Genomic DNA, 26,005 nt, shown 5'->3' with positions numbered 1-26,005 from the left:
AGAAGAAAAATTATATGCAATGAATTGTTAATTGTGGTGATCTCTGGGTGTGGTAATATAAAGTTTTTATTTGTATTTTTATTTTCTGATTTATAAAATGTGCATGCATTGCTTCTGTGGTAATAAAAGCATTAAAAAATCCCCCTGAGATAACATTATAATTATCTTGCCCAGCATTTAATGTCTTGAATTTCCCCTGCATCAGCTGGGTATGGCATCCCAGGGTATTTGAAAAAGGTAGAAATTATGGTCTTCCTTATGCCCCACTATTCTCCCAAACAATTTTCCATTCTTATCAAATCATTCATTTCCTCTTTACATATTCTAATGTCACCATTTCCACTTCTGTCCATTGGCTTGAAATTCTCTAGCATATCCAGGGCCCCTTTTCTGTCAGTTAAAACCTGAGTCATGCATCATGGCTTGATGTTGCCATCTTAAGAATTTCAAGAAACCTTCCAGAAGGCTGTGCTTGATTCTAAATACACTCATAGAAATGAATCAAATAGTCCATACACTGGATAATTCCGATGCTCGGTTGATCAATATGGCACAGTAGCCAGAGTCACAGGGTGGCAGGCTAGCTCCCATTCCTGGGGCCAAGCATGGAGGTTCCTCCATGTGACATGCTCCTTCTCCCAGAGGACACTCTGACAGTTCTTAAGCAGGTAGTCTGCACAACATGCACCAATTTGCACAAATGGTGCAACAGAAACCATTTCCTTCCTTCCTTCCTTCCTTCCTTCCTTCCTTTCTTCCTTCCTTCCTTCCTTCCTTCCTTCCTTCCTTCCTTCCTTCCTTCCTTCCTTCCTTCCTTCCTTCCTTCCTTTCTCCTTCCATCCCTCCTTGCCTCCCTCCCTCACTTATTGAGCCCTTATTGTGTTCAAGTCCCTGTGCTAGGTATTAGTACACAAAGAACAGTTCTATGTCTCAGTATCTGGTGGGGACAGGGTTCAATGGGCTAGTGCTTTGACACCAGTATATGCAAGGTGCTGTGAGAACATAGAAGAAGCTATGACTCACTCCATTTTTTATTTTTCTTTAAAGAAATATTGAATCCTGAGTGAGAACTACATGGACAGCTTTGAAGTGAAGGCAGGCATCTCAATGGATGAGAGTTATGACCTTAGATGTGCATCTGTAAGGGGGTTGCAAGCTGTGACATGTGTGATGTTCAGAAGGTTCCTATTGCTACAAGAACTGCAGGTAGTTCTTTAGAGAAATACCTGTAGAGAGTGACTCAAGAGATCATATAATTCAACCCTCTCTCTTACATATGGACAAACAGGCCCAGACAGGGTGTATTAGTCCAATTTCATGCTGCTATACACAACTTCCTGAGACTGGATAATTTATAAAGAAAAGAGGTTTAATTGACTCACAGCTCCACATGGTCGGGGAGGCCTTGGGAAACACAATTGTGATGGAAGGTGAAGGGGAAGCAAGGCATGTCTTACATGGCAGCAGGAAGGCGGGGTGGGGGGGAGGGGAAGTGCCTTTTTTTTGATATGGAGCCTCACTCTGTTGCCCAGGCTGGAGTGCAGTGTCATGATCTCAGCTCACTGCAACCTCTGCCTCCTAGGCTCAAGTGATTCTCATGCCTCAGCTTCCCAAGTAGCTGGGATTACAGGCATGTGCCACTGTGCCTAGCTAATTTTTGTATTTTTAGTAGAGATGGGGTTTCACCACATTGCCCAGACTAGTCTTGAACTCCTGACCTCAGTTGATCTGCCCTCGTTGGCCCCCTAAAGTGCTGGGATTACAGGCATGAGCCACTGCACCCAGTCAGGAAGTGCCACACTTTTTTTTTATTATTATTATACATTAAGTTCTAGGAAACCATCATTCTCAGCAAACTATCGCAAGAACAGAAAACCAAACACTGCATGTTCTCACTCATAGGTGGGAATTGAACAATGAAGTGCCACACTTTTAAACCATCAGATCTCGTGAGAACTCACTCGCTATCACAAGATAGCATAAGGGAAACTGTCCTCATGATCCAATCACCTCCCACCAGGTCCCTCCCGCCACCTGTGGTGATTACAATTCTAGATGAGATTTGGGCGGAGACACAAAGCCAAACCATATCACAGGGGAAAGGGATTATTTAACAGCAGCAGAGTTTAGATGAAATCCCAGCCATTGCTTTTTGCTTTTTCCTGTACCAGTGGTTGCAAAGCTGTGGGGTGCCACTCTTGATGTCTTAAGAGTTATTGCTACGGGTCCAACGACTCATATGACCAACTAGCATTGATGTGATCTCTATAAGTAAAAGTGGATCTCAATCATTTGAGAGTACATAGCATTTTTTTTGAAGTGCCACACAAATGTGCAAAAATTATACTCATCCAATTTAATAAAAGTGAAACCTGTATGGTCATTGTCTAAGTCAGAAGACAGGACATTGCTATCATTCCAGAGGTTTCCCTGGAGCCCTCTCTAACTAAAACCCATCTCTTTAAAGTAAAATAACAAAGAATTTTAAAATAATAACAATATAATCTTATTCTTATATTCTTCCTTAGATGGAATCCTTACTATAAAATCTGAGCCATTCATTCACTCAGAAAATATTTGTTGGCCTACTATGTGCCAGGGATTCAGCAATCAACAAGACAAACTGAAGCTGTTCTGCTCTTTTGAAGCTTACATTCTAACAGATTGCAAAAACACAAACAAATAAGAAAAAATCAGATAGAGATAAGGGCTCAGACAGATCTAAAATAGGGTGATGTGCTAGAGAGTGACTGGGTAGCTATTTTAGACTGTGTGGTCAAGGAGGCTGAGATCTGAGTTATATGGAGGGGCCAAACACGTCTGGCTATCACTGAGAGGTTATTAATCAGCCTGAAGTCTAATTTCCCACATAATAATAACAACTTATATTTGAATAACTCTTTTACAACTGTTATCCCATTTCATTCTCATAACAGTTTTGTGAGGTAGGCATTAGTATTCTTATTTTTAGATGTGGCAGTGACTTGTAGATAATAAAATTAATAAGTGGCAGAACCAGGATTTGAACTCAAGTGCTTTGTCTTTAAATGTGTTGACTTTCTCCTATGCTACCCTGGCTTGAGTCTTTACACTGTGCAGTAAATAGACTGCCTAGACAAGGTGGTATTCCCAGATAATGACCTCTGTGTGCTCTTATTGTCTTACACCTCTCAGATTCTGAGCTGTTTTTAATTCACAATACTTCTGACACTAAATATGTGAAGTTTTTCTCTTCCTGACACCAACCAGTTCCCCAGCTCTCTGGACACCAAATGGGTATCCTACAATTTAATTCAATCTGACATTAACTACTCAGAGTTAGTGTCAGTCTCCACAGGTTTAAGGGCTCAGTCCCACAAGACTGTCCTCATTCAGATGCCAGTTGCAAATATGGGTTCCCAGGTTACCCACACTTCTGTCTGATTTGGCTATTAAGTTGGGAGGTTCCCATGCCCCCACCGTTTCAGGTTCAATGATTTGTTAGAACTTTGGAAAACACTTTACTCATTGTCTTAGTTCATTTCATATTGCTATAATAGGATATCTGAAGCTGAGTACTTTATAAAGAAAAGAGGTTTATTTGGCTCATGATTCTAGTGACTGGAAAGTTCATAGTTGGCAGCCACATTTGGGGAGTGCTTCATGCTGCTTTGACTGGTGATGGAATGCAGAAGGGAAGTGTGTGTGGGAAAAAAAGATCATGGCAAGAGAGGAAGCAAGAAAGAGAAACTGAGGAAGCTAGTTTCTTTTTTAACAATCCACTCTTGTGGGAATTGATGAGAGAGAGAACTCATCCCTCTGAGAGGGCATTAATCTATTCGTAATGGATCTGCACCCTTGCACCAGACCTCCACCGCTAGGTTCTACCTCCCAACACAGCTGTATTGGAGGTCAAATTTCAGGGTGAGTTTTGGTGGGGACAAACCACATCCAAACCACAGCACTTACTATTATTGGCTTATTATGAAGGACACAAATGAATAACCAGATGAAGCACTACATAGAGTGAGGTCTGGAAGACTCTCTAGCATAGGCGCTTTTGTCCCCATGGAGGGAGAGTACACACTACCCTCCTGGTAAATGGTTGTGTTTGTCAACTCTGAAGCTCTGTGAATACCATCATTTAGGGGATTTTATGGAGCTTTCCTCAGGCATAATTGATTAAATCATTGGCCATTGGCAATGGAACTCAGTCTCTAGCCCTTTTCCTTTCCCTAGAGGTCAGGGGGTGAAACTGAAAGTTCCAATGATCTAAAGATATGGTTGATTCCTCTGACCACCAGCCCCCATCCTGAAGGTCACCTCATTAGCATGAACTTGAATATGGTTGAAAGGGGATCATTTTGATTTTTTTTTTTTTTTTTTGAGACGGAGTTTCACCCTTGTTGCCCAGGCTGGAGTACAATGGCGTGATCTCAGCTCACTGCAACCTCCACTTCCCAGGTTCAAGTGATTCTCCTGTCTCAGCTGCCTCAGTAGCTGGGATTACAGGCACCTGCCACTATACCTGGCTAATTTTTGGAATTTTTAGTAGAGATGGGGTTTCTCCATGTTGGCCAGGCTGATCTCAAACTCCTGACCTCAGGGGATCCACCTGCCCCTGCCTCCCAAAGTGCTGGGATTACAGGCGTGAGCCACCCCACCTGGCTGAAAGGGGCTCATTTTGAATGACAAAATACACTCTTGTTATTCAGAACATTCCAAGGGTTTCAGTTGCTTTATGCCAGAAACTGGAGACAAAGACAAAATATTTATTTATTATTATACTAAAGACATCATCAGAAAGAGAAGTTTTAATTTCCTCATCACATGAGAGCCTAGAAAATCCCTCTTGCCCAAGATTACCGGACCAAAAGATTAGGATGATGCCTGTAGAAACCACTGTCTGGCTATTGGGTGGAGTCCCTCTTGCCTATTTCCTCTTACTCTATGGTTTGAAGCTTGTGAAAACCTGTTTAAGGGGAACCTACGAACCTGTCTGGGCAGCACATCCATTAGCTCAAATGTGGACAATCAAGTGTTGATGCAGTGTCACTTGTGACACCCGCCAGATGAGAATATCAGAGAGCTAAGGAGGAGGAGGAGGGAGTGTCTTCGTGACAGGCAGCCTTGTTGGGTGAAAAGAATTTTAAATAAGAAGGACCTGGCTCTCTTCCCAACCGGCTGGGTGACTGTGGGTACATTTCTTAACCTCCCCAAACCTTACCTTCCTTATTCTGATCCATGGCTGATACTACCTTCCTTAAAGATTGTGAGAATTAAAGCAGCATATGACAAAATATATATTTAGGGTGACTGGAACATAATACAAAGTTATTATTTACATAAAATGTAAGTTTTCATGAACTTCAACCCGAGTTTGTATGGGCAATTATCCACAGGGCAGGATCTTACCTTCCTGCCTGCAGCTGACGGTGGGATAAGTTGCTTTTCTGTCAGCCAATCTGTGTGACAAGGAGGAGTTTCCATAGGCAGTAGCTGACAGCATACTGGGCTGAGAAAAGGAACCTTGATTAGTCAAAGGAAACTAAAGCTCCAAACACATCTGTTGAGCCTACTCCATAATTAGACTGCTGCTCAGCTGCAATGGCCATAGGCAGTGGCCTCTGTTGCCAACGTTCTCTGGGAATGCTGACTTTAGGGTAATTATGAGGGGTCCGCCTGCTGATTGTGGAGGGGGAAAGATGGAGGTGCAGTTTTTTTTTTCTATTTTTCTATTTTATTATTATTATTTTTTACATGGAGTCTCGCTCTGTGGCCCAGGCTGGAGTGCAGTGGCACCATCTCGGCTCACTGCAACCCCTGCTCCTGTGTTCACGCCATTCTCCTGCCTCAGCCTCCCAAGTGGCTGGGATTACAGGTGTGAGCCAACACACTCAGCTAACTTTTGTATTTTTAGTAGAGATGGGGTTTCACCATGTTGGCCAGGCTGGTCTCAAACTCCTGACCTCAGGTGATCTGCCCTCCTCGGCCTCCCAAAATGCTGGGATTACAGGCATGAGCCACCGCGCTTGGCTGGAGGTGCAGTTTTTAAAGGTTCAGCAAACTTGGTTTCCAAAAGCCATAGCTAGAGTAGCATACACATCTTAGAATCCCAAAGTCCCAACCAAAGTTGTATTATCTAACCATACACGATTAGGTTAATTGTAACATTAGAGTACATTGAACTCCTATAAGGCATTACCCTGACATTTTGTCCTTAAATATATTCCTTGTATAGTCTACCTTTGCTCAAGGCTAATTCCTCCACTTGGAGTGCCTTTCCTACTCTCCTTTCCTAGCTATCAAAATTCTACCAATTCTCTCCAAGTCAATTACAAATTTTATTATTCTTTTGGAAAGTTTTTCCTATTAATGTCTCAGTGGGAGATCTTCATCATTTGAAACTGATTTTTCCCTTGTGCTTTTCATATGGCATTTAATATTTTTTGCCCTGAATTATTTTAAAATTCATCATCTCTTCTGTCAGCTCCTTGAGGGGGAAGATTTATCTTTCGCAGACATACCTTACCCATTGTCTTAGACATAGTAGTGAAAACTGATGCAAAGACACTTTAAAGACTTCATGCTGGAGGTGCAGCACAGAAGCATGTTAATGAACATTGCCTTGGTTCTTGAGCCTGACACCTGGGCCAGGTGTCATTCTATTGTTTCCCATAGCAATCATGAGAAAGAAAGTGTGGCAAGAGAAACTGAGAGTCAATGACCAGAGAGGTGATATTCCAAAGCTGGGAATGAGAGAGAAGTGACATTCCAAAGCTGGGAAGAGAATTTGATTAAGTATCATCCCAACTATCTGCCAGCTATGGCCAGTTCACTTCATCCCTCAGGATCCCCTCAAGGGCCCCTCCAGTAACCACTGAATGGATGTAAACATTGTTAATGGAAAATGGGCCTCGGCTGCATGCCAGTAGTCATTGTTGGATATTATTATTTTTTATTTTTAATAATAATAATAATTTTTTTTTTTTGGCAAAGTAATGTACAAGACTGGGGAGTCAGCACAATTCACACTCAAGTGATTGTGAACACACTTTTTGGTCTAGAGCAGGAGCCTGGAGAGCAGGTATCTAACCAGTTTGTCCCTTCCAGGGCAGGCTCTTGGTTTGGCTCTGTTGAAGACAGAGAGATGTAAAACTCAGTCTTACCTTTAGCATCTTTTTAACTCTTGGAGACAGACTAAAAAGAGAAAGAAAAAGCAAAAATCCTAGCACTCATTCAAGAAATATAGACTTAGAGATTAACTTGATGTAATGCAAATGGTGTGACTAGTTTAACATTTCCTAATGACCAAAGGCACAGAGCAGCATCTGAGAGTTGCTGTGTTTTCTCCTTCCTCCCCTCAGTGGACTGATTTTATTTTTAGTGTCCAAGGAGAGAATACAGTTAAATTTCTTGGGCTAGGAACAAGGAGAGTATGGGTTTATTAATTTCCCTTCACTGCTTCTTTCTTGCCCTTCATCCCTCCTTCCCTCCCTTTCCTACCTTTGCCTCCTTCCTTTCTTCTTTCCTTTAATATAGCCACTCATTTATATATTGATTGATTCAGCAAATATTTATTGAGTGCCCACTACATGCGGATAATGTATGTGATGCTGGGTAAACAACATTGGAAGAAAAAACTTGAATTGATCCTACTATGACATAAATTAAAGCCTAGTTGTAGGGGAGCAGAAAGGAGGAAACAGAAAAGCAAGCAAAAAATAGAAATTGCAGGCCAGGCGCAGTGGTTCACGCCTGTAATCCCAGCACTTTGGGAGGGTGAGGGGGCGGATCACCTGAGGTCGGGAGTTCGAGACCAGCCTGGCCAACATGATGAAACCCTGTCTCTACTAAAAACACAAAAATTAGCCAGGCACAGTGGCGAGCACCTGTAATCCCAGCTACTCAGGAGGCTGGGGCAGGTGAATCACTGGAACCCAGGAGGTAGAGGCTGCAGTGAGCTGAGATTGTACCACTGCACTCCAGCCTGGGTAACAGAGTCAGAGCAAGACTCCATCTCAAAAAAAAAAAAAAACAAATTTCAAATTGTGAAAATTCTACCAAAGTATTATAAAAGGCACATGAGATTAGGGGCTAAATTACATAGGGTGGTTGGCTGAGACCTCTCTGAAAAGCAAATATTTAAAGGAGACTGAAAGAATGAGAAATAGCAAGCCATGGGAAGACCATGGGGGTAGGAAAGGGCTTGGTGAATTCAACAAAATGGAAGGAGTCCTCATGGCTGGTACAGTGTGATACAGAGGGAGAGTCGTCCAAGATGAAGTAGGAGAGGAAGGCAGGTGGTAGATCACATGCGCAATCTGCTTTCTCTCTTAGTACCCCAGTTTCCTTATCTGTGAAATGATTTGTTGGGCTACATTGCAACCACTACCTACTTTGTTGGTCACTTAGTATTGTCAATCCTCTTTTACCATGGGTTTCAAAATCAAAATTTTGTAGTTTTTTGGGTGCTGAAGATGTCATCCTAGGCACTAGGACCTAGAGATCTGCCTAGTTTAGTTGGGAGGAAACAATAATGCCTAAAGCAGGTTTTTATCAGTCTTGGCACTACTTTGGGCCAGATAACTTTTTGGAGGTAGGGGAATGTCCTCTGCATTGTATGGTGCTTAGCAGCATTCCTGCCTCTGCCCACCAGATGCCAGAAGTAACTCACCCAATTGAGAATTGAGTGACCAAAAAATATCTCCAGTCATTGCCAAACGTTCCCTGGGAGACAAACTCTCCCTTGGCTGAGAACCACTAGCTTACAGGGTGAGGCTGCAGCTCCAATGAGCAGGTCTGGCATGAGATGTGCGATGGAACCTAACATATAGCCTCAGTGTTGGGGATAAAAGAAAGCAAGGCAGGAACCACAGACAATAAGAGGGCATCTGCTCATTTAGAGGGGGCATCTGGTACTTGCTCTGGCCGGTTCTTTTTTCTTTTTTTTCCCCTAAGACTTGAGGTGCTCACAGTTAGATTGTCCATAATCTTTGGTTCATGATGTACTCATGTTATTTGCCCGTGTTGTGCTGCATTAATTTGGTTAGCTACTTAATGAGTTCTTTACAATAATGTGCTGAACCCATCACCACAAGCAAAAACTAGGATTGGACAATCGTCTGCATGTAACAGTGTGGCCTCTCATTCCTCCGCCTTTCCCCAACAGAGGCAGCCACTGTACTAAATCATGTGTTCATCATTCCCTTGCTTCCCTTCCTATATGGTTTTATTTTAACTAGATATATCCCCCAAATAATTGAAATGCGAGTTGTTTTCAACTTTATAAAAAGGTTATAATGCTATTACAATTCTTTGCACTGACTTTCTTCACTTCCTATTCCATTACTAAGAGTCATCCATATTGATGTGTGTTGCTGGAGCTCAACTGTTTGAAGTGCTGTATTAAATCTCATTGTGTGGACACACCACAGTACGTCTCACTCACTGGATGGCATCTCGGTTATTTCCTGGGTTATATTATACATGTGTTTTTTTTTCTTTTTTCTTTTTTTTGCTTTCCAACTGATTATTGCAGTGCAAGAATGTGGGAACAATATTGTCACCATTTTAATTTATTTTAAGAAAAAAGTAGAAATCATAATTTTTATGTAAAAATAACTGGGAGACCAATTTAAAATTTTTAGAAATTCTTAACAAGTAAACAAGAAACGAGTCTGCAGGTCACTCCTTTTGAGCCTCCAGTTTAAGATTTCTAGATTAGGTCATTCACGTTGAGAATTTTTCACCTGAATCTGGAAGTCAAATTAACTTCGAAGAAACTTAGAAAAACTTCCTTTAGTATTGAAGAGTGGCACAGAAGAAACTGTACAGAGGCAGGAATTTTAATAGATGTTGGGGTTGGGCAAGCAGCGAGGTAAATCCATTTAAATGCGTTCCTTTAAAACAATTGGGTGTAGGGCCTGGAAATAACAGTGAAGGATTCTCTTAACACCCCAAATTCAGAAATAAGGGAAAAGAGATTATCTTCAGGGAAGTAAACTTTTAAAAATGGAAACTTTAAAACTTTTCAAATATTTAACGAAGCCTGTAGAGAAATGCAACATTTTCTTAAAGAGACAAACTGACTTCTAGGCCAAAAAGATTGGACTGTACTTCGATTAAAAGAATTAATGTGTTTAAAAAAGACATGTGCCAGCCAGGGTGGGAGATGGTCAAAGAAGACTCCAGAGCCTGTTTTAAGTACTGTGCTTGCACATGGCTCTGTTAGCAGGTCAGTCATGACGGTGGAGATGGTGTCACTGGGGAGAGAATGCACTCTTCATACCAACCCATGTATTTGTCTGGTTAGTATGACAGCAGCATACATCTCTCTCTCTCGTTAATCCCAGTCTCTGAGATCTGCTTAAATGGAATATTCCCTGTGAGAGACGGTTCTGCTGGTAGTTTCTGGGACTGGAAGGCTGAGAACCACTCTCAGGACTAATAGGACCGTAGGTGGTGACATTGCCCTCTGGCGCTTCTTTGGGGACAGGAGTGTTCTGTTCCAGCGGACACCTCACCTGCATTTCCACCCACTTGTGTCTTCATACTTATACATTCGTTAAGTGCTGACTTGGTGTCAGGCCCTAAGTTCAAGTACTGAGGGTAAACTCTGGAAGACAAGCCTTGATTCAATCTCATGAAACCTCTAGAGCAGGACCTTTTCTAGGCCATGGGATCCTCCCTAAATATCCATGAAGATGTTTGTGTGTAAGTGTGTATTTCTTTGAGGAGAGGGTCTATAGATACTGAGAAGGTTCTATTAGTTGAGATGGTTTAAAACATTGCTCCGAAGAGCGGAATTTGGCTCCTTGAGCATAGAAGCTCTGCAGGAGACAAGGCCTGGACACTTGGACCAAAGTTTAAGCCCTGAGAGATGCAAAGGACCTGGATGCCCATGGGCAGAGGAAGAAGAATGTGTGGGTAGGGAAGGGATAAAGAAAGGGACAGTGTGCCAATCCATAATGCACATAGCCTGCCATAAACTTGACTATTTGTGTGATATTCTTTTGATGTTTTCCCAATAGTCTTTTTTTTTTTTTCTAACTGATCCCTTTCTGTGGGAGGTAAGAGTGGATGGAGTGCAGGGTAGCAAGGACAGTTCCCTCCAGCATACCCAGGGACATAGAAGGTACTCCATAAATGTAGGAAGGGAATTGCTATGGGATGATAATAACAGCACTGTGCTGATTTTTGCAATTTTAAACCCAATATCTGTTAATAGTCCCTTCAATGCAATTCACTTCAACTTAGTACAATTCAGTGGCACATGCCTGCCATTTGGTGGACATGTAACAAACATTTGTTAAATTGAACTGAAATAAAAGAATAAAGAAGAGCATAGGAGTAGAAACGGCCGGCCCACATCATCTTCCACGTGCTGCAGAGGTCTAGACTGGAGGCCCAGTTTTGAGTTAGTTATGAGCTTTGTGGCTTGGGAAACTAATTTAATATTTTTCAACTAAATGAGAGAGTATGTATCATATGCTTAGTGAAAGGCTATTAAGTGCCCAATAAATGTTAGCTGCTAGCACTGTTATCAATAATTAGTTGTTAATAATCACTATTATTGCTATTAAGGATATTATAGTAACTTTGAACTTTGATTTTCTTAATGGAGAATTAAGACGATAATTTCTGTTTACGTTATCTTGACAGTAATCACAAAGACACTCTGGAAACTACAGACAGCCCTCACTGCATAGCCCGTAAAAGAAAGCATGGTAACAGAGGTTCTTGCTGTAGAACAGAGTAACTCAGGCATATTACATGGGGGCTCAACTGACTGGCAATATAAGGAAACTTTTAAATATAATATTTTAAAAAGATGAAAAAATGGCTGGGTCGGAAGGTAGAAGTTGATCTATGCCAAAGTGTTGAAACAGAAAAAGCATACGGGAAAGAACAGTAGCTGGACCCAGGGCAAGTAAGGAAATTAAGACCGGGACACTGCTCTGCGTGGGACTAAGAGAACATTGCTGCCAGTGTGATGAGGGGACAGAGCCATTCCAGGCTTGGCGTCTGGACAGCAATAGCTTGAGCTTGGAGCAGAAGAGTATTCATGTCGGAATCTACATTCTACTTTGCAAAATTAGTTAAGAGATCATTTCTGAGTTAATGAGAACATTTTATCGGTTATGCCAAATTTGGACAATGCCTAAGAAAGCCATTCAGCACCTGTATGTGTTGCTAATAATAGAAAGGAACCTCATGTTTACACACAGAAGCAACCTTCAGCCAAGCATCACAGAACCTTTCCTGGCAATGTAATCTTTATCAGGTGAGATAGAGAAGTTGATAGAAGTTTTATGTTCCAGTTCCCTTGTTATCCTAAGAGACAATTCTAGCAAGAGCATGACTATTGACACTAGGAATTCTTGTACCTAACTGCCAATAAACTGAGGGATAGAATTTCAGGTCTATTTCAGGGACACGTGATCAAGCAATAGCAGCAACAGCCGTAGTAAACGCTTACATAGGACAACAACCCTGTCACGTGGGTAGTATCACTATCCCATTTTATGGAAGACAAACAGGGATAAAGAGGTTAGACAATGTACTGAAAAATCACACGCCCAGTAAGTGGCAGAGCTAGTCTCTGAACCCAAAGAGTCTTGGTCCAGAGAATGTGCTTTTAACCAGGACACTCTACTACCTCTCAATTTTAGCCATCATAACCAGTATAAAGTATACCCATGACTTTGTGGGATAAAGCTGTGGGACTAAGATCATAAACTTCAGGAGCCGTTTTCTATTCTATCTCAGAATTTCCTTGGAAGGAAGACGTCTGTCTAGAGTATACATTTATTAGAGGTGAGACTCTTGTCTCGTATATATCCTCTGGGGTCTAATAATATCCTCTCATGATGCATCAGTGCTCAGTAGAATGAGTTGAAGTAAACCAAATAGTCCCTCTGGTGTTTTTCCCCTTGACATAAAATTGTTTGTTACTTAATGAGGAAGGAACGTGGGAAGGCACAACTCTACCCCAAACTCCCAAGGGTAACTTAGCCTTTGCTTGTTAATCCTCTTATGGTCAAATACTTTCACCCAGTCCTGACTCAGATCTCAAGGCCTGGTTCTTTTCTCTCCCTCTCCTGTGTCTGCTGATGCCAGCCAAGGGAATCTCTTGGTACTGCCGTCGGCTAGCTGGCTGACAGACCTGGGTTGGAATCTTAGCAGTGGAACGTTCTAGCTGTGTGGCCTTGGGCAGGTCATCCCATTCCTCCACTCTAAGCTGAGTCTCACCATGTATGAAATGAGGATAATTATCTCACTTCGTGGAAAACACAGGGATGCTTGGGAGACTTAAATAAGACGACACATCTAAACACCTGGCACGGTGCTTGGCACAGGGTAGCAAGGTGCTCAAAGGATTGAAACTGGTGTTCTAGTTAGACTGGGACTTCCTTGCTTCCTGGAATCATGTCTTATACTTCTTTGTCGAGATTCCCTCTCCACTCTGTCCATCCCTCACCCTGCCCTCTCCTCACCCTCCTCAACTCCTTCACTTCCGCCTCCATTTCCATCACTAAAATCAGTATTTGTTCATTTATTGCTTATTGTGCTTAACCAATGGGGATCTTTTTGATTCTGTCCCAGGAGATATTTGGCTATCGGACTCAAGGCTGCCGAAAAAGTCTCTGCCTTGCCGGATCCATCTTCTCATTTGGAATCCTCCCCTTGGTGTTTTACTGGAGACCCGCGTGGCATGTATGGGCACATTGTGTCCCATGTTCCTTGCAAGAAGCAGACACTGTGTTGCTGAGGACAACAGTAAGTGTGTACTTGGTTATGTAGCTGGTGCCCCCGTTTGTTTCTGAACAATGTGTTTTGAGATGACTGGAGGGAGATGTGCACAAGACAGGAAGCAGATGGAGGCTCCATTCTTAGGTTTCTTACGTTTCAAGACAGCCTTGCATCTAGCAGGAATTCAATAATTTGTGTGTGGTCAATAGCAAAGACATGGAACAAACCTAAATGCCCATCAATGATAGACTGGGTGAATAAAATGTGGTACATGTACACCATAGAATACTCTGCAGCTATAATAAAGAACGAAATCATGTCCTTTTCAGAACATGGATGGAGCTGAAGCCATTATCCTTAGCAAACTAATGCAGAAACAGAAAATCAAATACCTCATGTTGTCACTTATAACAGGGAGCTAAATAATAACACATGGACACATGGAAGGGAACGACACATATTGGGGTCTGTCAGAAGATGGAGGGTGAGAGGAGGGAGAGGATCAGGAAAAACAATTAATGGGTACTAAGCTTAATACATGGGTGATAAAATAATCTGTACAACAAACCCCTGTGAAGCAAGTTTACCTATATAACAAACCTGCACATGTACCCCGATCTTAAAATATAAGTTAAATAAAACATTGTAGATGGCAAGGTTTGATTAAGAAGAGCTATTTCACAATATATTTCTTTTAAAATTGTGAGTTTTGTGAATGCTAGAGCAGGAAACAACCATGTTAATAGCGAAAAATAACAGGAAGTGTGAAGTAGTCAAGTCAGGGTATAGGCTACTAGGTTCCCACTGACCCTTCCTCTCGATTCCTGATATAACCCACTCCCTGCACTGGAGTGACCCCTGAAGAAAAGAAGGGAAGGCGTGGGGAGCATCCCTCTGAGGAGGATGCTGTGTGTCCCAGTTGATTGATGACAGCGTGTCACATTCTGCAGATACACTAGGGTAAAAAATGCAGCCATCTTGCCCTTGAGGTCATTGCCTCTCTCTGTTCATAAAAGCTCCTGGCTTTGGGTGGGTTTCCCTGTATTTCCTTCCATACCAATTCCTCACAGCACTCATAGCACTCAGACAATGTGCATCATCCCTGCAGGACTGTCGGCTTCTCAGAGGAAGTGACCATTTCTAAGTTGTTAATTGCTGCACCCCCAGTTCCTGCATGTGGTAGTGATCCCGTGACTATGTGGTGGCTGACGGGCTGAAGTGGATGTTTCTGTTAAAGACAGTGAAAGGACAGTCTCTAGAGAACTCTCTTCTGGTTGACTTTTACTGAGTGTTTATAAGAATGCATCGGTCCAAATGACCCAGAATGACAACCACATTCTTGATAAATCAACCTCTATTGGGAGTTTAGCTTCCTTTTATATATAACCATGTCTCTAAATCCATATTCTATTTAATGCAGTGAGAGAGGAGGATAGCAATAAGCCTTATAACTGGCCAGAAAAATCTACATTTCAATCTGAAATCTAACAGAGATGAGGCTAAACTCCCATGAAACTGAGAACTGGAGGAAGTTGGTCTCGGTTGACTTGCTCCATTGGGACCAGCCTCACCTTTCATTTCTGGATCTTGGTCCCTTCAAAAAATACTTGTTCTGGCCAGGGGTGGTGGCTCACACCTGTAATCCCAGCACTTTGGGAGGCCAAGGTGGGTGGATGACCTGAGGTCAGGAGTTCGAGACCAGCCTGACCAACATGGAGAAACCCTGTCTCTACTAAAAGTACAAAATTGCCGGGCGTGGTAGTGCATACCTGTAATCCCAGCTACTTGGGAGGCTGAGGCAGGAGACTCTCTTGAACCCAAGAGGCGGAGGTTGCAGTGAGCCGAGATCATGCCATTGCACTCCAGCCTGGTCAACTAGAGCTAAACTCTGCCTCAAAAAAAAAAAAAAATAATAAAAATAAAAAATAAAGAAAAGAAAAGAAATACTTGTTCTTTGTTCTAGCTTAGCTGATATAGGTGATAGTTGAGGCATCTTCCCACAAGTTCGGGTTCAACTATAATTTCACTAGAGATTCTTGGAGAATAAGCTTTAAGACTTGAAGGAAGAGGCTGGGCGCAGTGGCTCAAGCCTGTAATCCCAGCACTTTGGGAGGCAGAGACGGGCGGATCACGAGGTCAGGAGATCGAGACCATCCTGGCTAACACGGTGAAACCCCGTCTCTACTAAAAAAATACAAAAAACTAGCCGGGCGAGGTGGCGGGCGCCTGTAGTCCCAGCTACTCGGGAGGCTGAAGCAGGAGAATGGTGTGAACCTGGGAGGGGGAGCTGCAGTGAGCTGAGATCCGGCCACTGCACTCCAGCCTGGGTGACAGAGCGAGACTCCGTCTCAAAAAAAAAAAAAAAAAAAAAAAAAAAAAAAAAAAAAAAGACTTGAAGGAAGCAAGAGATTATTGTGGAATAAGAGCAAGTAATATTGGTGATGTTGAGCTGGAGCTGTGCTTTGCTGATGCCTCGTGTCATCCTTCCTGAAGACTCACAGGATGTGTACAAAAGAAGAGTGCGTGGCACCCCACATAAGACTTCTTCATTTAATGGGTGAGGAAACGGGGCTAGAGAGGTGACACGATTTCCCCTAGCCCACGTGTGAGTGAGGGGCCTCACTAGGACTAAGTCCCAAGAGTCCTGGCTCCTAGTCAAGGGCTTTTCCACTGAACTGTATTTAGACCAGGGTTCCCACACTTCAATTGGCATCCAAATAATCTAGAGAGACTATCAGAACAGCTTGCTGGGTCCTAGTCCCAGAGACTGTAGTTCATTAGATTTGGACTGAGACCCAAGAATTTGCATTTTGACAGGTTCTCAAGTGATGCTAATGATTCTGGTAAGGGGCCATATTTAGAGAAAAACTGCTGTAACTAGTTTTCACTTCCATTTGGGAGCTCACTTGTTCACTTGGTCCTTGGGAGAGAAATAGAGACCTAGACATTTGATTGATGGCTCAGATGGTATATATTTATCATCTGAAAGAGAAGAATCCAGATTTAGTGAAGTGTTATGAGTGGCCCTCCCATACACAGCCTGAGTGCCTTTCTGGGGCAGGGGTAAAATTTGCTTTCCGGGGCTCAGAGCAGGGGCATGAGTATCTGTGGAAGACTCCATTTGGGCCCTTTTATAGATCAAACCCTCCAAGGGAACTTAAGAATCTATCAGATTATTGTTTTCTGGCATGAACATAGTTTAACTGTACTCTACAAGTACATCTGTGTGCCCTCACCTCGTTCTCAGAGGGTAATGCTTTTGCTGCAGTAGAAACAGAACCGCGTTCTGCCTTTCAGGATCCATCAGCAAACTCTTCAGATCTGAGATGGTCTGCTCAGCTGAGCTGTGCTCTCTGAGTTGCTGGCAGAGTTATGGCACAGACAAGAATAAGGAAATGGGCAAGGAAATGGAAAAGGAAGGGAGGAAAATAGGTAAGAGGAAAATGAAGAGGGAGGAAAATAGGTAAGAGGAAAATGAAGAGGGAGGAAAGAGAAAAAAATCCACTAAGAGCGAATAAAAAAAGAGTGTCACTACATGAGGAGATGATGTGTTTTGGGATTTGGAGTCAAACGTTTTGATTTCTTGTCCTAGTACTTTAGGTTTGTTACGTAACTTTTCAGGACCTCAATTTCACCACTTGTAAAATGGGGCTAGTGTGAGAATGAAGGGCTGTTGTGTATGTAAAAGGCATTTGCAAACTAAAATGCATGATCAAAGACCATGTTGATTGTGTGTCTGTGTGTCATTGCTCAAGCCATTCCAAAAGTGTTGTATACGAAAGAGCTTGCTATGCACAAGGGGCACCCGTGTCTAGTGGTCTTGCTTATCTGGGTAATGTGCCTTTTCCTCATTTCCCAGGAGCCTGGCATTCCGTTCTGGGACAACGGACATAAGGGAAGGTTTTCTGTGACTGGTAATCTCCAGCTCTCTTCCATACTCAGCCAGATGATCTCTCCTAGTTGCATGTAGCCAGCTTTGTAAGTGGACATATACTGGAAAGACTCAAAAAAGCTTTGGTGCCCCTGGGAGCTGCATTCCATCATCCTGCCTCTTTCTTTGCATCTTTGACAGTCTATCAAGCCCCTGTCAAATTTCACTGCCCCTCTACAGCTAATCAGAGCAGTCTAAGCCAGCTTCAGTCTTGCCTTTTTCATCTTGATTTCAACTTTAATTTTTAATTACCTGCTCTTGTGTGTCATTTTAAATGGATCTGCTATGCCAGAGACTCTCCAAATAAATGAGGTTCTAAATTAGTCTTCATGTAATTAGACAAGAACTCAATTATTTCAAACATTCTTACTATCTGAGACTTAGATAAAAATAAGCTTTGGGCACCAATAGTTTAAAAGTTTGCTGCTAAGTTATTTGCATTAAAATGACACCTTAAAAAGATTTTATTTGAATTATATTACAATAGCTGGACTGTAACGATTTTCCATTAAGGAGGACTGGATGACTCCTACCTGAAAATGTGTTGCGTATCTGTTCTTCATGTTATTAAAAAATCAGTACTTGCTATTTATCATCAATCTCATGCTGGTAAGATTACAGATCATTATCACAGATACTGATTAGGTAGTCATTTCTTGACATTAAAAAAAAAAGAAAAAAAGACTGTGACTGAAAGTCTTCAGTACACAGTTTATTTTCAGTTCTTCTTCTCTTATTAAGGACTCCGAGAGATTTTTTTCTGAAAGATAAAAGTCATTAGGTTTTTATTTTATAATTTAAAAAGTGGCATTGTGTTCATTATTCATCTACTTCTGAATTTTAACCAATATCAGTAGCAATGCCACATGTCTATGCAAATGACATGATTTATATTCGTTGTGTTGAATCAGATGCTCCTGATGATTTTCATAGCTTCCATCTTTATTGTCATTACAAACACATTTTTCCCTTCATTGTCATTGTAGGTTACATGTTGTCAAAGACCCATGATGTGCAGAGGAGAACTTTGTGATGATTAGCAAATTGGCCTGACTCAAGGCACTTCTGTTTGATGTTTTAATGGGGAGCATTTTCGCTTCAGTTTCAATTAAAGATGTCAGGGCTAGGAGCGTTAGTTCAAAAACTTAGAAACTCTGCAAATCAGTCACGCAAATGTCATCTTAAAGTTGGCCAGCATACCAGTATTCTTGTCAGGTGGCAGCATCTGTGTTCACGGACTCCCTTACCTCCTCTCCTTCCAACTCCTCCTCTGCAACTCGATCTCTCAGCCCATGCTTCCCACAGCAGGACCACTTTCTACTGGAACAAGACACGGTTTTGTGCCTGCTTTTACCCATGAAGTTTCTTCTGATAATTCCTTCTCCCCTCCATTCATGCACGCATTCATTCACTTTTGTTTTCAGTGAGTTAGTATTTACTACACACCAACCACATATCAGACAGTGGCACAGGCACTGGGAACATAACTGTGAGCAACACAGATGGAAATCCTTGTCCTTACAGAGTGATTTGCTAGTGAGGAGTCAACACGCACACATGCTTTCTCTTTCTCAAGTAAATGTAAAAAGTAGGTGTTGTTTCTACTTACTAAAATCTCCTCATTCCTCAGCTATATCACCTTCTCTGTTAAGTCTTTGTTGATTCATTCTTTGCCCCAGTTCAGAAGGGAGGGAGTGAATCGCCTGTCCTGCATTAGCTCTGGGTTTTCATTTGTGACTGCTGTAGTGCTTTTTACCTTATATTAAAATACTATTCACTTTACAGTTTATAAAGCAGTATGTCATTGATTATTTAATTCTCATAACAACCCTGGAAAATGGGCATTATCATCTCCATTTTACAGATGAGGATAGAGACAGACCAAATGACTTTACAACCCAGTAAATATCAAAGCCAGGCTTTCCTTCCTCCTGTCTCTCTTTCCTACATTTGAGGAGCACACATTGCATGCCAGCCAACAGTGCTGGCTCATGGGCAAGTGTGTGAGTGTGTGTGATTAATAAAACCAGGGTTCTTGACCTCATGGAGTTAGTCAGATCACTACACAAATAAATATAAAAATCCACCTCTTAAAAGTACTCCTTAGGAAAGGTTCATGGTTATGGTAGGATTATATAATAGAGATTTGTCTAAGTCAAAACAGTCAGGGAAGGCTTTCTGAGCACCAAAGGATAAGAGTTAAAAGGTGACAGTGGCTGCTGGGGGCAGGCACATGGAGAGTGACGCAGGTAGAGGGAATGTGGGGGCAAAGAACTGAAACCTAAGTCTTTCTCTAAGTCCTGAGTCTTTTTTTTTCTCACTATGCTGCTTTCCTTTTTATAGCTTTTGAGCCTTTAAAATTATAAGCTTTCTATTCCTGGAACTTCTCAGCCTTTTTTTTTCCCCTGGACAGTCTAGATTATAAGCTTTTTGAAGACAGTGATTGTGGTTTACATTTCATTCCCCATGGCACCTAGCACATGGCCACAGCAGGGCTTATTTAATTTATAAGTTGAATTAAGTCGAATCTGTAATAAGTAGTCTCACTGTTTCTTCCAGAATTTTATCTCAAGGGTGCTAAAGTGGAATGTCACAGTTGAGGAAAATAATATAGCATTATGTTTCTTTCAGGTACACATTCCCACTTCCGAATCCTGCTCTCCTACCCACTCCCCTACCCGGCCCCATTTCAGTCTGGTTTTTCATTAGACATCTTGCCAGAAATCTCTGAGATTCTGTGAGCTGACCTCTGAGAAATGACTCAATGTTAAGACAAATCGTTTTGAGGCTATTATCCTTTATAATACAGGGCCATTTATATTATGATTTAACAATTTTCTGGGTATTTACGTATAGTTGTCTCATTTGGTCCTTGCCAGTAGAGATTATGTTTCTCCCATGTTACAGATGGAGGCATAGAGAAATTAAACAAAATTCTCTGGGTCCCATAGCTGTAAGATGAGAGTTGAGCTAGAGTTGGAACTAGAGGTCTAATTACTCTCTGTCCAGTGACCAGATTCTACAGAGACAGCGTTGTGAAGTGGTTTAAGAATAAACTCTAGATTCTGAGCACCTGGATTTGATTCCCAGCACTGCTCTTGACCTTGGGCAGTGTATTTGCCTGCTAGGCTTCTATAGCAGAATACCACACACTGGGTTTTGCTGAAACAAGGGAAATTTATTGTTTCATAGTTCTGGGAGCCGAAAGTCCAAGATCTAGGGCCAGCAGAGTTGGTTTCTGGTGAGGCCTCTCTTCCTGGCTTGAAGAAGGCTGTCTTCTCACTGTGTCTTCATGGGGTCTCTTCTCTGTGCTCTTGCACTCCTGGTGTCTCTTCATCTCATATGGACATTAGTCCTATTGGATTAGTGTGTACCCTTATGGCCTCTTTCAACATTAATTACCTTCTTAAAGGATTTATCTCCAGATATATTGGGGGTGAGGGCTTCAACACATGAATTTTGAGGGGACACAACTCAATTCATAACAGACAGGTTATTTAACCTCTTTTTGCCTCCATTTTTTTCCTGTTAACTGGGGCTAGTAATAATACCTGTCTCCTTGTGAGGACTAAGCATGTGATATGTGTAAAGTTCTGAAATAAAGACTGCTTGGCATGCAGGCATTCCATGGGCATTAGTCAACTTTTTACTACATACTATATCTCCAGAAGTTTCAGTCAATGAACCGGCTAATCCACTGCTCCATTTCCCCTCAGAAAACAACTACAAAAATGAGCAAGCCCCAAATCCTGGTCTCTCCAAAAAATGTATACTGAGTTTTCTAGATTTCCTTGTTTTGTATACAAACATAAACATAGGCTTTGCTTTGTTAATGACCTCATTGTGTTGTCCCTCCCTCCTCTTTTTTTTTTTGGACAACATATACTGAGATAATAATTATTGTGAGAATTTCTCCAAAACTTAGAACTTTATGTATCTTATAACTAAATCCTATATCCTAGCCAATGTCATCTTTTTTCCAAGCTAAAAAACATTGGGAATATGAGGTCAGGATGTTAAGAGCATCAGCGAGTCTGGCCGAGAGAGGGAAAGAGAAAGAAAAAAAATGAAAGATATAAAAATGAAAGAATTATACCAAAGTTATGGGCCTATAAAGGCAGTGCAGTGTTTTAGAATAGCCTGAGAAATTTATTATTACATTATCCATAATCCTCTAGGTATTTCACCTTAGCTAGAGTTTAGCGTTTTAACATTGCAATGTATCCATCTCCAGGAGAAAATTACTCATTTTCTAGTGTCTCATTGGAATTTTGAAATGGGTTCTTCTTAAGGCAAGCTCAGAACTATATTTTTTTGTGTAGTGAACTACACAAGAGAAGTCACAGCATTGGCCTGAACTTGAAGTGACCATTATATTGCTTTTAAATTTCAAGGGATGAGGTTCTTATGGTAAAAGGATAGAATTAGGTAAGCAAGATGTGTTAGTCTATTCTCACGCTGCTAATAAAGACATACCCGAGACTGAGTAATTTATAAAAGAACGAGGTTTGACTCACAGGTCAGCATGGCTGGGGAGGCCTCGGGAAACTTGCAATCATGGTGGAAGAGGAAGCAAACACATCCTTCTTCACATGCCGGCAGCAAGGAGAAATGCCAAGCAAAAAGGGGAAAGCCCTTTATAAAACCATCAGATCCTGCGATAACTCACTCACTATCATGAGAACAGCATGAGTGTAACTGCCCCCATGATTAAATTACCTCCCACTGGGTCCCTCTCATGACATGTGGGGATTATGGGAAATATAATTCAAGACGAGATTTGGATGGGGACACAGCCAAACCATATCACGAGATAACTTGCTTCATTCAAATCTAAAAGTTTATCTGGCATTTCCAGGGTCAGAAAGTACAAAGCCATAGGAAATAAAAAATGTCCAGGTTTCTTCCTCTGTTTTTCAGTCCAGGTCAAACACTGGTCCTTTTTGTGCATTTGACTTTTGAAATGCACTCTGGAATTCTTGTAAAACCTATTTTTTTTAGAGTTCAAGGACTGATCTGGTTAATATTTTTGATAAAGAGGAAGTAAAGCCTTCTCAATGAGACCTGAGGTTTGCAAAAAGTCCAGATTTGCCAGGCAAGCACTTTGGATTATTTGCATTATAAACCAATTATTTAAACTGGTAGCTCCTCTGGTACATTTAGGTATTTTACAAATCATTACCTGCTTTGAAGAGAGCTGGGAAACAGACTAAAGTAGAAAAAGCCATTTCCAGGTAAAGATGCTGCTTTTCCACAAAGGAAAAATTGAGAGACTTTTAGAGTTTCCTCAAAGGGAGAGTAAGTTCCTACTTACAGAAAGATCTCAGAAACAACATGCTATGAAAAATGAGGCACAGAACCATACCATCTATTGCCTCCCTGCTATGGGCCAAACCTTGGATCAGACACATTATGTATTATTTCATTTAATCCTTCAAACATCCATGAAATTTGGTATTATCTCCATTTTCTAAATAAAGAAAATTAGCTTCAGACAGCTGTAAGACAGTTTAGAGCTGGGATTTGAGTTCAGGCCTCAAGCCTGTGCTCTTTCCATATTCAACAATCCCAGAATGAAAAAAGAGAAGTCAATGATTTTGCTTGAAGTGACCACTTCACATTGGTGTACTTTCCTTCCATTTCTTTGCTTTTTTCCCCTTAAAAAGCTGGGTGATTTGACAGAGTCCTCAACAGGGTAATATATAAGAAAGAAGTCAGTGTCACTCCCCTACTCTAAGCAAAAGGGTCATCTAGCTGCCCTATCTTTTATTTTTTCTATATAATTCTACTTTGTATCATACAGAATTATGAGTTATTGGGGTTAGGAGTAAATGGGGATGACAGGAAATGAGCTTAAAGGCAAATATATCCAAGCACCTTTGATTTGGTAATATTATGAACTATAAGAAGATATAGGTATATAGGTGAATGTCAGTTTTTAATACACACCTAGACTAAGGCATACAGTTGGTGCACTGGGTAAATATGGCCTTTGAGAACTTGAACACTTTGCTTTTCCCCTTTTAGGCACTACCGTCTGGAGGTCTGTCTGTTGTCACACAGGGCCAGAGGGTGACAGCTTAACTTCAGGAATTAGGTTCTATGCTGTCAGGAGAGCACATTGTGAGAAACTGGATACTATTTGTCACTTGGTGCGGAATTCAAGGTGATTTTTACATGCCAGCCATAGACACCATGGGACAACTTGTTGAAATAAAGAGAAGGGGCCAAGATTTGGAATGGAAAGATCTGGACTCAAGTCTCAGTTTTATTCCTACTACCAATTTCAGACTGGCTTGAGTAATTCTTAGCCTTGCTGGTGATCAGTTTTCTCATCTGCAAAATGGAGATAATTATAATACCAACATTAGAGAATTGTAAGCCTAAAATAAGATAACATAACAAAATTTCTACAAACTGCTATATAATCATATGAAAATTAGTTGTTAATATTATTTTAATTCACTGGAGATGATTAATAGTTGCTGTCTTCCTAATTGTCCTCACTTGGTGGCCAGAGGTCTCTGATCTTGATGGCTCTTTTATGATTTGTGTTCCTGTTTACCTACAAATTATACATTTTCTTACCAAATTTGTCATTGAAACTATGTTCTTTAGAAGTCCCAGTTCAGGCTTGACATAAAAATGGCAGTCCAATCAAATTATATTTTTTAGCAAAACTGTAGAATAAAGTGGAAGGTTGGAGGGGACTCGAGGAGGCAAGCAAGAGTGGGGATGTGACTGTTAAGTCCCTGCTCTAATAGTTACCAAGTATGTCTTTCTTTCCATGCCAACTAAATGGGAGAATAATTAACTGCAACCATTCCATAGGGGTTTTGACATTAAATGAAATAATATGTATGTGGCATTATGTGCTTAGAACACAGTAACTGTGAAATAAATATTAACTATTATTAGAAATGGGAAGTTCTTATTTAAAAACTGCTTTGATGAAATCAAAAGCAAAGCTATATAATGCTGAACTGTGTCAAGGTTTGTTCAAGAGAGTTGGTTGCCTACTCTACCATACCTAGACCATGTCTATCAGATCACTGGCTTAGTCATTGAAAATTTAGCTCCCTTCCACCATTCTTAGGCTCATCATTCTTAACTCCATACAATTTGATTTGAATTGACTTAGTCACCTTTTTTTTTTTAAATCCATAGGATAACAACCAATTTCACTGGCTTTTAAAATTGATTAATTAATTAACATTCCAATTTCTATTAAGGTTTTGTTGGCTTCCTTCCCTTCTTCGTCTCTCTCTCTCTCTCTCTCTCTCTCTGTGTCTCTCTCTCTCTCTCTCTTTTTCACACACACACACACACGCACACGCACACAGAATCTGTGCAAAGCCTGGCTGAAGTACAGAGATGTGTCATACACAATTCCCACCCACAGTCCAAGAGAAGTGGTAAGGTGGATAGGCAAAGGGTAAAATGTGTTGGGAATCTCGAGAACACTGATGACTTAGAGGAGAGATCACCCAGAGAAATTAGGGAGGTTCTCAGGACATGAACTCTGACCTGGACCCTGAAGGATGGTAGAATCCAGCCATGTAAAGACTTAAGGAGAAGAGAGAAGAATATGTACTACAGGCAAGGAGGCAGCAGGAGCAAAGGCATCCAGATGGTCTCCTCTTAGGAGGACCAATATAAGAGATTAGCTACAATGATTGTATCTTCCCCTCCCTGCCTTTTGCAGAGTCAGCTAGGGCACTCTTCATAGCAAAAGTGGGTGTGGTGGTGGAGACAATTTCCAGCTCTGACCTACATTTCCCAAGCATCACATTGTTCCCACATTTGACTTTTTCTTTTATACTTCTTAAATCCTGAGGTTTATCAGTCATCTGAGTGGGTTTTATGTCTAGCATTTACCCGTTCAGATAATAACCACTGTCAAATCAATCTCTAAGGGACCATTGTGGTGTCTGTTTCTCAATCCTGTGCTTCTCCCTCTAATTTTACTCTGTGATGAAGTAATCAGTGAACTGCAAAGGGAAGCAATTTTAATTAGGGTCATGCAATAAGGTGCCTTCTTCAACCCCACCTGTGCTAACATCTTGACAATTACCTTGGGCAGGTTCAGTACATAGATTCAGTCTTTTTCATCCATTCTTTGGACTCTTACTGAGCAGGTCTCAGTGCTCCACATGAATGGGGATAAGGAACAATAAAACATGGTCCCTACCTTCCAGGTAGTCTAGAAGAACTAAGAGAACACAGGCAAAAAGTGATTAAGACCACAAGAGAGGGACACTTAACATTTTTTTGGAGTTAATGAAGTGACAGGTTTTGTTTTTTTCCCCCCCCGGTGGAAGGGTGTTAATGAGGCTGTTC

General features: G+C 41.4%; 1 protein-coding gene across 5 annotated transcripts in view; it reads left to right on the top strand.

Moving 5' to 3' along the window:
- Positions 1–26,005, top strand: part of ATP13A4 (ATPase 13A4) — a 160,412-nt gene that overhangs the window by 29,697 nt on the left and 104,710 nt on the right. For 4 of the 5 annotated variants that reach the window (XR_004182362.1, XM_021934992.2, XM_021934991.2 and 1 more), the window contains exon 2: positions 13,588–13,761. Coding sequence is in view for 3 of the 5 variants with exons in the window: in XM_021934992.2 (XP_021790684.1) it covers positions 13,588–13,761 (174 nt within the window). In the remaining 2 variants the exon portion in view is untranslated. Of the gene's footprint in view, positions 1–12,213; positions 12,266–13,587; positions 13,762–26,005 lie in introns of those variants that run through there. The other variant, XM_009201964.4, reaches the window with a different exon arrangement.

The sequence above is a fragment of the Papio anubis genome, chromosome 2 (assembly GCF_008728515.1).
Source record: "Papio anubis isolate 15944 chromosome 2, Panubis1.0, whole genome shotgun sequence".
Classification (NCBI taxonomy): domain Eukaryota; kingdom Metazoa; phylum Chordata; class Mammalia; order Primates; family Cercopithecidae; genus Papio; species Papio anubis.
The sequence above is the reverse complement of the archived record's forward strand: the minus strand, read 5'-3'. Positions and strand labels throughout refer to the sequence as shown.